The sequence below is a fragment of the Ambystoma mexicanum genome, chromosome 3q (genome assembly GCF_040938575.1).
Source record: "Ambystoma mexicanum isolate Mex_15411 chromosome 3q, UKY_AmexF1_1, whole genome shotgun sequence".
Classification (NCBI taxonomy): domain Eukaryota; kingdom Metazoa; phylum Chordata; class Amphibia; order Caudata; family Ambystomatidae; genus Ambystoma; species Ambystoma mexicanum.
The window spans coordinates 97366368-97381532 of record NC_090926.1 but is presented as its reverse complement, the minus strand read 5'-3'; the positions used below and the strand labels follow the sequence as shown (position 1 = coordinate 97381532).

General features: G+C 46.1%; 1 protein-coding gene across 1 annotated transcript in view; it reads left to right on the top strand.

Annotated features, from left to right (window-relative positions):
- NCKAP1L (NCK associated protein 1 like) overlaps positions 1 to 15165 on the top strand; it is a 2015530-nt gene that overhangs the window by 341918 nt on the left and 1658447 nt on the right. Inside the window, exon 10 of the mRNA XM_069653209.1 lies at positions 8396 to 8452. Within this exon, the coding sequence (XP_069509310.1) occupies positions 8396 to 8452 (57 nt within the window). The remainder of the gene's footprint in view (positions 1 to 8395; positions 8453 to 15165) is intronic.

Below are 15165 nucleotides of genomic sequence, written 5' to 3'. Positions count from 1 at the left end.
AACAAGGAAGTAAAATTCCAATTCTCAAAGGTGGTAAAGGATGAGGAAGGGAGGGCTGTGATGGTCTGTAAAGGTTATGTTAGTTAACACCTATGGGCTGTGTATGTGGACAGTGGGGACTCCTTTCAATGGTTGATGGTCAACCTGGCTGTGTGTCTTGACATGATTATTGTGTGGGGTGTGGATCTTAATAATGTGCTTGACCCAGCTTGGAACAGATCAGGGGGAAATAGTGGTGCTCAATTGAAAGCCAGTAGACAGATTTTTGATGTTTGGTTCGTGAAATCTACGACCTGGTGGATGCTTGGAAGATGCAAAACTGGGATGTGCAGGATTATACATTTTATTCATGTGTGCATGGGTTGAGCTACAGACTTGACTACCTACTGGTGTCCAGTGGTGGGAGGGGGGGTCTCTGTGGGTGTATGCCAGATTCTTCCCAGGACCCTGTCTGATCACTTGCCCGTTGTTCTGGACTGTATTACTGCAGGGAGGTCAGGGGGGTGAGGGTATGAAATCCTGGAGGCTTAAACCAATGTGCGGGAGGACACTGTCTTCCATCAGGGAATTCATGCTGAAACTGTTGCTTTTTTAAAATCATAATGTTAGTTCAGTTGCTTCACAAGGTGTGCTTTGGGACTGCTTTACATGTTACATCAGGGGTATATGCATGACCAAGGCGAATGGGATACTTAGGTTGATCAGGAGGGATCTTATGACTAATGAAAAGAAGCTGAAGCAGTTGGAGGCAGACTACACTTCCTCGGCTGAACCTCGGCTCCTCGCAGCACTACGACAGGAGCTAGACAGCTTCCAGGCAAACGCAAATAGGAAGGTTACATTTCTGAGCAGTTGCCACATGATGAGACAGTATGGAGAGGGACAAAAATCTGGTGCCTTTCTGGCCCTATTGTTGGCAGCCAATAGAAGACGTCACCACATTGAGGTGATTAGGGATTCCTGGGGGGTGGTGCACCCACATGCAGAAAAAGACAATGTGGAGACGTTCTGTGAATTAGATGGGCACCTCTATGCTTCGAGATACACACAGGAATGCACGCAAGCATGCAACAATAGAAAATGTGAAAACTACTCTACCTAAAGTATAGCGCCAAAAGTCAATTAAGACTCACACACTGCAGACGCCGACCCTTACAAACAGGACCACCTCTTGCGAGGCAGGATTTATCCCATGAACAAGGCAATCAACTAATTGTAAAATTGACTAATATTGACACCCACTAGCCCTGTTTGAAAACGGCGAGCCTGTTGCCGAAACACGTGTCTCAGAAAGGGCATTTTGAATATATTATTTTCTCACAATCACTGAGTGTGAGTCTTGATGGACCTTTGGCGCTATACTTTAGGTGGAGTATGGTTCACCTGAGCCCCGAACATTTTCTTTTATCCACCGAAGTAGGGGGTTCTACTTCGTTACTTCACTGAATAACTGCCACCCTTCTCTCAGAGCAGGACACAGATGGTTGATATCCCAAAAAAACAGTGTATTCTCATTAAGCATGCAACAATACCTAGATAATGTAGAACTGTACTGGCTGGATCCGCTGCTCAGGGTGGCTCTCAATCGTGAGGTCATGCTGGAGGAGATCCAGGTGGTGATCAAGGAGCTTCCGGGATCCAAGCACTCTGAGACCGAGGGCCTTTCCGGGGAGTTCTACAAAGCTTATGCACCAATACTGGTGCCCATACTGTTGCAGGTATATGCAGAATCAGCTGTGCGGGGGTCCTTGCCTATATCTTTGTGTGTAGCCACTGTGATTTTACTGCATAAAAAAGGCAAGCCGCCAGAAGAGTGTGCTTACCACCGATATCACTAATTAATGTTGATAATAAGATTTTGCCAAGGTCTGGCCAGCCAGCTCCTCCCCCTGATACCTGGGTTGATGTTAGCTGACCAGACCTATAAAAAACATCCTGCTAGGGAAAAAGGAGAGGTGCACCCTTCTTCGAGAAGAGCAAGAGCTTTATTTTGTATACAAAAAGAAAAATGGTGACAGGGGTATTATTAGTCCCCTGTCACAGAACTCTCTCTCTTCATCAACGTGAACTTAATCTTATAAACTTAAAAATGGTCATTTATGACAAATTCAATATACAATATTCATCCCCCACCCTCATTGGCTGCCGCCGATTTAAATGCTAATAGTCACATATAGGCCCTTTTACAATTGGTTATTCCATCTTCTCCACACTTGAGTGACAGTCTCTTCACCTGAAAGTGCTGCAAGGTAATTGGTTGAATTATAAATGGTACCACCCTGCCTTTACTCCTAATCACGTGATGTGCACCTGGTCATCAGCATGAACTCGGCAGATAACTTTGAGGTCAGCCTGGTCTGCCTGGTCTTGCAAACAGGGCAACTCTTTTCTCATCCCAGGCACGCAGACGCCTCCATCATGCTTCCCAGCTGCAGTCTTATAAGTATTGGCATCACACTTTGCTCGCCCTGGTACAAATCATGGACCTGGTTGTTCTCTGCTCCCTTCAGTACCAGTTACTCCTCCCGAGAGGTAGGCCTGGTATCCAACTAATTCATCCATGAAAGATTTAAGAGTATTGTTCTTGAGCATCTGGTGGTTCAAATAGAATTAATATTATTTTTGGGGGCGCTGGTTTCCTAAATCTCAGTTCATGTTTTGTCAGCTCAAGACCTCTGCCTCAGCTCCCATGAATATGGCCTTCGTACTGGGCCATAGCCCTTCTCTCATTTGGCTGCCCACATTATTGCCTAATTGTTAAAAGGCCTGGCTTGATACATTTGTATGTGATTGTATGTGTGTGTTCGGTACTATGCCTGGAATTTGGAATGTGGCAATCAAGCAAGAGATGAGGCCTCCTTATTCTGTGTCTCCAACATGGCCTACAAGTATTCAGGCCTACACTTAGATACAATGTTTAGTTTATGTTATGAACGTCGCGCACATGCAATGTATTCTATGTGACACTATTCGCAGAGCACATAGTTAGTTTCTCCCCTGTATAAACTTCCAAAATACATGCATCTCCAGCAGTTGCATACACCCATGGGATTCCCCCACCTACCCCCTACACCACCCTCTGCACATTCTTCACGTGTTAATATATTTTCTGCAGTCTAAATCGTTTGGGAGGGGCGGCAATTTGAACATGCATCTCAACACAGTACAAATGGTCAGTCACATTGAGTGAGTGATTTGATGTGCAGGCTCCTGTAGGGTTGAATTGCCATTCGAGACAGTCGAGTCGATGGCTTCCAGCAGTTTGAGGCAGCAGTGAAATTGGTGCGAAAACAATCCTCTGCTGGGTTGAGTTAGTGTTAGAGACGGGCAATTTGATGGCTTCCAGCAGGTTGAGTCAGTGTTTGAATCAATTGCTTCCATGGAGTCGAGCTTGTGATTGGGTTGAGTCATGTGGTCTACTGCAATGGGTTGATCCAGCGACTGGATGACTTGAAAGCCAGGTAAGTGGTTCAAAGATGCGCAGGCTTCAAAAGCAGCACCACGAGTCCTGTAGTGCGTAGAAGTGCACTGAGCATGTTCGTACTGGCGCACAGGTGTCCTGGGGCAAAGAGTCAGGGTCCCACCTCCTTCTGGCCTTCTGGGTTGCTGGGAGGCCTAATGCAGGGTCTCTGGTTACCAGGCAAGTCCTCAGTGCCACACTTCCACTCCAAGAAGCTGTCTGGCACCTACACGTGGTTCTTCACATCCTGTGATCCAAATCATGGTTCCAGTTCACATCCAGCAGAGAGTCCTTGGTCTAACAGCATGTCACCCCCAATTGTTACCTGGGGATTGTTGGGGGGCAGAGCAATCCTCCATCTTCACCTCTATGGCACTGCACTTTGAATCAGGCTGTATACCCAACAGGTTTCAGGTGAATCCTTCTTCTTTCAAAACCCAAAGATGAATCAACTAAGAGAAGTGTTTCCTTCCCTTATAAAAGCAAAATGTTTCAGTGGATTGATCCAAAGTAAGCCTATTGCTAGGGGTCCAATCCAGGCTGCTGTAGCAAGTGTCCTTTGCCTTCTAACATCGTACCCAGAGTCCTTTGCTGGAAGTGGGGGGACAGGAAATTGTTGAGAGCCCTAGCAGAGGCAAGATAGTGGAACCCCTATCTCAGCAAACCTCGCTTCTCTGGTCACTTTCCCATGCCTGCTGACTTCAAAGGGAATCCAGTGATATGCACCCTGGTGTTAGTGTGGCTTTATGTCAGGATTACCTTTGAAGTACAGGTTCCAGGGGACTTACTGGGAAGGTTGCCTGTACCCTGGGAGGAAGATGTTGGACTTCCTTTGCGGGAACAAAGAAGCAGCTTTCTGGAAATTGTCCCACATGGCTGATGTGGAGATAGCCAGGCCAAACTGCTAATGCACATCAGCCCTATTATAGTTGTAGAACTGCCTACCAAGCTGACACTAGTATGCTTTTCAAATTCTGTAGCTGTATGCATGTGTGACCCCACCAGCAACCATGCCACAACCAAGAATGGTGTATAGTTATAATTTAATGTGCCACCATGCTGACTAGGATACGCAATTATTATGTTTTGAATCAGAGGTGTAGAAAATTAAAAAGTCACCTCTGCCTGTTGGAACGTTGTGTTTCTGTCGCTGTTGGAGCATACATGTGACCTTTAAAACTGTCCTCCGGCCACTTCAGGGATGTGCTAGGGGTGTCAGGAGACTATCTCTGCAAAGACACATGATTGGACTATGATTTCAACATGGGGTGTGGTGAAAGAGGAATTGATTAGCAGAGCTCCCTTCCAGAAAAAGAAAAAGAATTACCTGCATAATTGTATTAATAAAAATCAAAAAACACTCCTCTTACATCTGCAAATTCAGAAGTACCTTATTAAATTCCAATAGAGTGTGACACTTTATTTTGTTCTGTGTATGATGGCAATCGCTCTCTTTGGCAACTATACCCTCTGCAATTAATCCTTCAGAGTCCTACCGGCCTGATTCTCAGGTTGTTACTATTCACATAGGGCCTCATTACAACCTTGGCGTTGGACCATGGTGCTTTTAGCACCATGGTCCATGCCGGATTCCGCCATGGTGGATGGCGGATTTACCGCCCCTATCCAAGGTTGGCGGGGCGGTAAATCCCCATTCACCATGGCCCCTTCCCCATTCCCATTTTTGGCCCATAGGGCTCAATGGGAATGGGGAAGGCGCTAATTACGGCACCATAAATTACGGTGCCGTAATTAGCACCAAGGTCCCTTAGCGGGATGGACTTTAACGCCTGCAAAAAGCAGGCGTTAAAGTGTGAATCTGGCGTTAAGGGTTTAACGGTGCCGCAGCCTTTTACGGCGCCGTTAACCCCTTAACCCCAGGGTTGTAATGAGGCCCATAGTGTCGAAAATGATGGAGAAGTGCAAAATTCAGCAGCAATCTGATTGTTTTTGGAATTACCTTAAAACAGTCTTGACTACTGGCACATTCATGGGAATTCCATTTGCAGTTCTCCACATTTGTCAATCTTCAAACAGCCGTACAAAATGCGGTACCATAAATGTGTGGTCTGTCATCTCTAAGGAGTGCCCCAAAAACATCACTCCTCATCTTCCCCTCGCCAACAAGCAACGTCATTAATTTAATGACAGAATCTGGCCTATTTAATGAATTAATAACTCTCCTGAAATAGGTTTTTGGAATTCGGGATAGCTATCACCAGCCTTTCCATAAAGTTAATCAGTAATTACTGAAAAGGCTGCCAACAGCATTGGAATTTTTGGCAATTTTCTAGTTTCTTTCAGACACTTTGTGAGGACCCTCCATTCGAGGACACTGCAGAATAGGTGGTGGAACCTGGATAAAATTGTGCAGTGCTGCGTGGTATTTACCACTTGCACTGCCTATTCACGTGAATCGGTCCCTAAGAGCCATTCCAAAATGGCACGCTAGTCATGGATTCTCTTTGGAATCCTTGCACCTCAAGGCTGCATTTCGAGGGCTCCCTTTGACTGTAGGCCGCCATCTCCAATGTAATGCTGATTGCTCTTCTAGTGCGCATAGCAGCAAATCTCAAAATAATATAATAAATGAGTGTCCCACTAGTATAGGGATCATCCGCCTTGGGCTCGCCCGATGTTTTAGACTTTAGACCGGTGAGTGTTGTGTCCCCAGGCCCCTGTGCAGGCCCAAACGTTATAATTCCATTTTGTTTTGGGACCCCGCCAGGCCCGTGTGCAGCCCTTGTTCGCAACCCACTTTCCATTTCCTGGGTGCTCCCCTCCCGCCTCCCAACCCACCCTCCCTCCGTGATTGGTCATTTTGAGAAGCAACCGGGCCTACAAACCCGCACTGCACACAACGCCGCCATCATGCGCCTGCAGCCCCCAGTGAGTGTTGTGCCGCCAGACCCCTGTGCGGGCCCAAACGTTATAATTCCATCTGTTTTGGGACCCCGCCAGGGGTGTGTGCAGCCCTTGTTCGCAACCCACTTTCCATTTCCTGGGTTCTCCCCTCCCGCCTCCCAACCCGCCCTCCCTCCGTGATTGGTCATTTTGAGAAAGCAGCCGGGCCTACAGACCCGCACTGCACGCGACGCCGCCATCATGCGCCTGCAGCCCCCGGTGAGTGTTGTGCCCCCAGACTCCTGTGCGGGCCCAAACGTTATAATTTCCTCTGTTTTGGGACCACCCCCGAGACCGGATTGGTGCTCTGCGCGGCCATAAGGAACACTCCAGGGCAGCCCCCTGCCCGGCAGCCTCCTTCGGCTAAAGGCCCCAAGGCCAAGGGCGGCCCCGACATTGGCGGCTCCAAGATGTGTCTACAGGTGTCCGCAGGGGAAGCCAGTGAAGCCAGCATTCAACAGACACCAACAAAAACTGTGAGTGTGGCATGGGTGGGGAGTGGAGCAATCACTCTACTCCAGAAAACCCCTGCCACTCTATCTTACCTCCTATTAACAAACTGCCATAGACTCCCACCAGGCACACCCAGCATGTTTTGTGACCACCAGACTGAATTTATTCATGACAGGATTGTCAAAGTTGCCTTGCATTACCTACTAACTTGCTTCTCAAGGTCAACAAGCGTCGCACTTAGATGAAATTTCAATATTAGCATGTCCACACTTAGAATTTTGATTATTAGCCTGCGTCGCGCCTAGATGGGACTTTGAATGTTGTCATGTCCACACTTAGATAGAACTGTGAATATTAGCTTGTCCACACTTAGATAGAACTGTGAATATTAGCTTGTCCACACTTAGATAGTATTGTGAATGCTGGCATGTCCAGACTTGGATAGAGTTGTGAATGTTGGCCTGCGTCGCATCTGGATAGGACTTTGAATATTGGCATGTCCACACTTGGATAGATTTACGAATGTTGGCATGTTCGAACTTGGATGGAACTGTGAATGTTAGCATGTCCAGACTTAGATAGAACTGTGAATATTAACCTGCGTCACATCTAGATAGGACTTTGAATATTAGCATGTCCAGACTTAGAGAGAATTGTGAATACTAGCATGTCCAGACTTAGATAGAATTATGAATATTAGCATGTCCACACTTAGATAATATTGTGAATGCTGGCATGTCCAGACTTAGATAGAATTGTGAATATTAGCATGTCCACACTTGGATAGAACTGTGACTAGCAGCAGGTACAGACTTAGATAGAATTGTGAATATTAGCATGTCCACACTTGGATAGAACTGTGAATGTTAGCATGCTAAAGATCAGATAACCCACTAACCAATATAAGCTCAAACTCTGCATACTTATCTCACTCAAAAAACTCACACAACCATCTCTCGCACAACAAGCCGCACGCACTTCACAACATTGCAATAACACATAAACCGGAGCAACAGCACACGCGTACTGACACCGATCCAATACCCGCACCAAAGCTCATCATCTGGTTATACCGAGCTGAAGCTGCCAACAGAACACCTCTCCTCTCACTATCCTACTCTCTCATCACCTTACTAACCCATCCCACCTTATCATTTACAGATCCGCCAGAGTGCCTGGGGACCAATTCCGTTGGTGACGGTGCGCGGTACAAATACCTTTAACATTTTCAGCTCCCATCATCTCTAGCAAGCATTGTCAATGGCAAGGGATAAAGGGAACTGAAGTCCAAAACATCTGGAGAGTGAAAGGTTGCAGGCAGCTGCACTAGTCTCTTACCCGGCCAGTTACCGTGGCTAATGTGGTAACTAGATCTCATAGAATGGCTTTGCAAATGTTACGAGATAATTGAGTGTTGGTGCTAAAAGTTGAAGGACTGGATCATAATATGGATTGACTTAGTCATTTCTAGGTCCAGACATTTTATTGTTACCTCTGCAACGCTCCATCCACACCATCCTCCACCCCTCGCACAAGTACTTCCACGGTTAATTCAGTGTGCTGTCCTTTCCTCTCCAGGTACGGAAAACGAATCAATGACATCAAGGAATGCAAGGAGAACGCTGTGGCCAACAGGTAAATGATACTGAACGATCTGAAAGATCTGCATTTATTGTGATTATGAGACTGACAATGTTTTGCTGCTTCTTCAGAGTTTGTATATTCTGCTAATAAGACATCTTGCAGCCACTTCTGTGCACTCCCCCACACTGTAAGCATGCAAGCATGGTGCAAGTAGCCGCAAAAAACGGTGTGAGCATCAGTGAACATACAAGGCCTGACCGATCCTGACCAACACTCTTTGTTCTATAGGTGGGATCTTTGGGCGTCACTGAGCAGACCTTGAAATAAGGATGGGATTAGATTTGTGGGATCCTTGTTTAAAGCCCTGATTCTGCTCTTCTGGATGCCAGAGCGATGAGAAGACTGACCCCCATCCCCTATTAAGCCAGGACCAGACACCTATGGGACACTTCTGCCTGCAACCTCTTTCCAACTGCTCTGCTGAAGCTGCAAATGGCACAGTGGAGTGAGTTCATTAGGGTCTGAGAAAGTTTATTGAAGACTAGGTATTACAATAACTTTCCACCGGTGCAAGCACTATTGGCAATAAAGCAAAAATTGCCCTGGGGCAAAAAACAAATTCTTTCAATGAATTTTTTCACCAGGGTAAAGTACTAGGACTAGGGCAATCATTGCACTGGTGCAAAAAGGTATTAACCAAATTGATCCATAACATAATTGATCGTTCGTATGGTAAATCTGGCCGAATTCATCCAGTACCATTCAATCGTTTGTAAACGATCAGTTTGGGTAATCACTACCAAACATGGGAGCAGGGATTGCGGGGGTGTCCCCCAGTTCCCATTTATGGTAGTGATGGCTTTTGGGGGACAGCAGGGCTGTCCCCTGTTTCCGGAGGTTTGGAGGCGGGGGATGGGAAGAGAAGAAAAAAAGGAAAAGTGGACCCTGCAGTGGCAGTTCCGACCACGTAGGAGGGACGGTTCCGATGCTGCATTGTTAGAAGATGAGTGGACGGCGAAAAGGTAAGCAGGGGGTGGGTGGCGGAGTATATGTGGGTGGGCGTTTTTTTTAGTTTGGGTGGATTTCACTGTAGTACGGTTCAGACTTCCGTCACGAGTCATTGGGGAGGGGTCTCTGCTTATGGCTGCTGTCTTGGGTCCATACAGAAGTGATTTGAAGGCAGGCTCAAGGGTGTTGATTTTGCTGGAAGAGCCTAGTATGAGGAGCTCTGTTTTATCGTCATTGAGACAAAGGCTATTATTGGCCATCCAGTTTTGGATGAGTGAGTAGATTTGGTTAACCAGGAGGGAGTCTTGTTCATGATTGCCTGAGAGAGGAATGAGGATTTGGGTGTCATCGGCGAAGTTAGTATAGATAACACCCATGGCATCCAAAGCTGCAAATAATAGCTTAGTGTAGGCATTATACAGTGTGGGGGATAGGCAAGAGCCTTGCGGCACACCTGCTGGGACAGGCACTGGGTCTGCTGATTCTTTGCCGATGGACACTCTGGAGGTCCTATCAGCCAAGAATGATTTGATCCAGTTGGTAGCACTCTGAGCTAGGTTGAAGTTGTTTGCTAGAGTGTTGCAGAGTTTGTCGTGGTCGACCAGATCGAAGGCCGCTGAGAGGTCCAGGAGCATCAGCAGACAGAGTTTGCCTGCTTCTTTAGTGGCATCCATTTGGATCTTCAGATCAAGGAGGGCTGTCTCTGTGCTGTGGTTGGGGCGGAATCCTGACTGGCGGTCTCCTAATAGTTGATGTTGTTCCAAATGGTTCTGAATTTGGCAATAGGCTATTTTGTCAATTATTTTTAGGAGAAATGGGACCGTTGTAATAGGTTGGTAATTAGTGGGTATTGAGGGGTCCAGTGTTGTTTTTTTTAGGAGAGGTGTTACCCAAGCTTTTTTAATACTGGTGGGGACTGTGTTTTTGAGGAAAGAGGCATTGATGAATTCGGTAATTATGGGTGTGAGGGTGGGGGCACAGAGTTTTACTAGATGGGAGGGGAATTGGTCTTCTTTACAGTTGGAAGCTTTGAGTTTCATTATGGTGTCAAATACTTCTTTGTTAGACACTGGTGTAAATTGAAATGGGGGGCCAATAGTGGCATTTGATGTAGTCGTTGATATAGTGGGTGGAGTTTTGTCAGCTAGGAGCGTTTTTTTATTATCAATTTTGTTTTGTAGTAGGAGAATTTTAGATGAGAGTGCGCTTTGTATAGTGGTGCACCAGTCTTTGCTAGCGTTAGAAGGTGCTGAAGTTTGACAGGGGTTTTCGAGCTCTCTAAGGATGGTAAACAGTTCTTTGCTGTCGGAGGACACATTAGTAATGCGGAGGTTGAAGGCATTGGCTTTTTGAGAGATTATAGCTGATTTATATATTTTGTTAGCTTCAGCGAAGGCTAGTGCTGATTCTGGGGTATTGTTTTTCTTATGGAGGTGTTCAAGAGATCTTTTAGTGCGTCTTAAGGCTACAAGTTCCTCATTAAACCAAAAACAGGAACGTTTGTCAGGTCTACGGGTTTTGGTGGTGATGGGAGCAAGTAGGTCAATAGTTTGGGTAAGGCATTGTTGGTATTGTTCAGCTAGATAGGAAGGGTTGTTAGTGCCTGGAACCGTAAGGGCAAGGGCAGCACTCAGGACTGGAGTGAGTTTGTCAGAGGAGAGTTTTTTGATATTTCTAGTTTCGAATGCTTCTGATGTGCTCTGTACTGGCATTATCTATGGTGAAGTTAATTACATAGTGGTCTGACCAATTGACTGGGAGGATGGAGTCAATGGTGATTAGAGAGTTGAGCGTGAGAAGCCAGTCTAGGGTTCTTCCTTTTGAGTGGGTGGGTTTATCTATCAGTTGTACGAAGTGCATTTCTGACATGGCTGTATAGAATGTAGAAGCTTCTGAGTCCAGGGGGTCCAGGGGGTCATCGTATCCTAGATTAAAGTCACCGAGGACTATGCATTTAGTTTTAGGCTTGATGAGGGGCGTTAGGGGTAGCGGTATGTCCAAGTCAGGGTGTGTATTTTTGTTGGGTGATCTGTATACCACTAGTAAGTTGGTGGTGGTTTTGGGGTTGGAGGTGTACTTCACTAGAAGGAGTTCATAGCCTTGTATCTGTTCTATTGGGCTAGCTCTGATTTCCAGAGTGGTTTTGGCTATTATTGCAACTCCACCTCCTTGGGTGTTTGACCTGTCTGTTCTAAGGATACTGAATCCTGGGGGAATAGCAAGGGCTAGAGATGGTCCTGCTGCTGGATGGAGCCAGGTTTCAGTGACCGCCAGCATGTCAAGGTGTTGGTCCTCAATAAGGTCATGGATGTCTATGGCATGGGCACCTAATGAGTGGGCATTGATGAGTGCGCTTTTGAGGGTGGAGGAGGGGGAAAAGGGTGGTGTGTTGTCTAAGATGGTGGAAGAATCAGTGGTTTTGTTATTGGATAGGTGTTTGAGAGGTGCGTTGTGGAGGCTTTTGTGTCGGAGATTAATGGGCGTGGTGTTTAGTTTGGTTGGTGTATTGGGTGTGGCGGTGAGTGGGGTGGGTAGTAGGGGCATTTTAGTTCTAGACATGAGTCTATTGAGTCTTTCATTACCCAGGATGGGTGTGGTCGTATCATGAATGCTGATAGGTGTGTTGTGATTGTATATGGACGGGTTGGGACTAAGACACGGGTGGTCTAGGTTTGCTCCATTTTTAGTGGAGGTGGGTGTAATGTGGGTCTGAGGGGATGGTATGTGGAAAGGGGGGTGTGTGGGGAGGAAGGGGGTGGGGCAGGGGATGGGGAAGTGGCGTGGACAGCCTGGTCTAACTAGTCCTTCGCCAACCTTGATGAGATGACCTCTTGTGCATGGTGTAGCATTGGGGACTAAACAATAGGGGAACATGATAATGGTAAGGAGCGCCAGCATTATATTGGTAGGGTCTGAGTAGTCAGTGATATAGTTTGATGAACTATTTAGGCACATGGGCTGGGTACAATAGTCCAGCGCAGGCAGACAAAGCCTGTGTTGCTAGCAGGGTGCACAGGCAATGGGTCACAGGCAATGGGTCACTTAAATTCGATTTTAGCAATTAGGCACAAAAACCATAGGTCACAAGCAGGGTGCATAGGCAGTGGGGCACCTAAATTCGATTTTAGCAATTAGGCACAAAAACCATAGGTCACAAGCAGGGTGCATAGGCAGTGGGGCACCTAAATTCGATTTTAGCAATTAGGCACAAAAACCATAGGTCACAAGCAGGGTGCATAGGCAGTGGGGCACCTAAATTCGATTTTAGCAATTAGGCACAAAAACCATAGGTCACAAGCAGGGTGCATAGGCAGTGGGGCACCTAAATTCGATTATAGCAATTAGGCCTACAGGTGATAGGTAAGCAGTAGAGAGGCACATGCTACTTAGGTGGTTTTAGATCCAGTAGCTGAGAGGCAGCCTAGCATTGATTTTTTCTTTTTAGTAACAGCATTTAATACTCTTTTTAAAAGAGGCAAGCTTAATATTTTAAGATCATTTGTGAGACCGCATGTGTGGCAAAGTCATGGCTATAGGTACTTGGGTTACCTTGTATGTTGCAGGTGGGGGGTCTGGCTGACGGCAGATACAGGCACAAACAGGAACCAAACAGGTGCTGGCCTTGTAACAGTGGGCCTTGGTGCATGTGGGCCGGCTTCGCCTGCCGGTGATCAGGGATTGGCTAAGGCGCTAGGCCAGCCAATCCGGTTGCAGGCAGGTCCTTGGTAGGGAGTCAGGCAGTCAGGCCGAGGCCAGGGCAGCCATCTTTGATGAATCGGCTCCTCGTGGGCTGTAATGGTGGACAGGGAGCGCTGGCAGGCATAGATGGTGCACTGATGCTGCATTCAGTGCATCATGCAATTTAAACAGCTTCTTCAGAATTGTGAAGAGCGCTCGCGTTGCAGGCGCTATTTTCGAAAATGCGGGGGGTGGGGGGGGTGCACAGGGAACCCAGCAAAGATGCCTGGGCTTACCTGGTGCACTCCGAAACTTGCTGGGATGAGGCACTGCTCCAGCAGTGCCTCTCCGGATCTGGCGGCTGGCTTCTAAAGATAAGGAGACTGAGGGTTTGGGGTAAATCAGGGAGGAGCCTGTGAAAAAAAGAGTTGAAAACAATACAAGGGACAGTAAGTTAGGATTGGAAGGTGACGGGGATCAGAAAAAAGAGGGGATATGGAGAAAAAGGACAGGTATGAATAAAGGGGGAGAATGTGAGTTGCTAGAGAGTGAAACATAGAGAAAATGTACTCAAGCATTGAATGTCCTGGAGCTTAGAGCATCCCAGTATCCCTAGGATATTCAATGCTATGACTCAAGGCCATCATTACAAGTGATGCATATCATTAAAGGTCTATATACAAAACATGTGCTTACTTCACACACAAAAATATACACAAAAACTGTTCTCTCAAGCTTGGAAAGATGTAGATATTTGTATTGAATTGACAGCACAGGCTACCAGTTTCAGTTAAAGCGCACACATAATGTTCACTTTTCAACAAATCACAATGTCAGAATTATACAAAATGAGGGACTAGTGGTACATCACTGTTGCGGATGTGGGCTCACACACATTTGCCACTATCCACTATTCATACTCATGGTTTTTGCTGCAGTAGGATTGACTAAAACTACACGTTTGCACCAAAACCTAAACAAAGGGCAATCTTACGTATATGCACATACTGTAGCCCACATATAGCTGGGGAAATAGGCTTTTCTCTATGAACATCAATGGCCACTTTTTGGCTGGCCACAATAGTTTTCTATAATTGGCTCTCTAGGTCATTTTGCGGGCAAACACATTTCTAGGTAATTGTAGCACTACACTTGATCAATTCCTTTTTTCTCTAATAAAAAATGTATTCCTTGGGGTTTACCTTGACTCTACCAACATCAATTTGGTTTCATCCATATACATGAATTTGTTTTTATCAGCTTAATGTTCGTAGAAGACCTTTACCATCATGAATTCTGCACTCTCCGCTTGCAAAAATGGGAGTCAAAGTTCTTTCATTTCCAACAGGGAATATCTTTTCTGGCCCTTGACAAAGTCACGTTCATACAATGTATGACTATGTTAAAGAGAATGTGGGCAAGCTGACAACCATGCACTCCCCTTTTCACCTTTAAATGACTCAGTTGACTTGCCTTTTTTCTTTCTTGATCTTTCATGAGGATGTTTCTGTATGTGGTGCGAATGATGGCTATCTGGGCATGGATCAAAGACCATTGACTGGAGAGCATTCCACAATTTACACCCTCAATGGCATCAACATCATTCTGCAAGCCCACAAAAAAATAGAACTGTCTTACCTCCTTGGGTAGACGTATATCACTGGATATATAGAAATGGGAATGCTTTGTTTACCGTACTAACTCCGTTTCAAATACGTAATAAAACATTCTGGGTTTGCCAACCAGTGCCCCAATTTACTTGTCCGTGTAGAGTTAGATATGCAATGGCTAGATTATTTGTGTAAGTCCAGACCACTACTTTACTAGGATAGGGTCTGGACCACACTGAGAATGTTTAGGTACAGGAAAACAGTGAAAGACCTCCTGGCTCAACCTGCGTGTGGTTCATTTAGTGTGGTTTGCACACATCAGGAAGGGATTGGAGGATATAGATCTGAGTGTATTCTGGACTAATCCTGAGTTAATGAGTACCTTAAGTAAACTTGAAATTAAGAAGGTAAGAGGCTAAAGCTGAGATGGAAGTCTTGAATTTGCTTTCCCAAAAATCCATGTTAGTG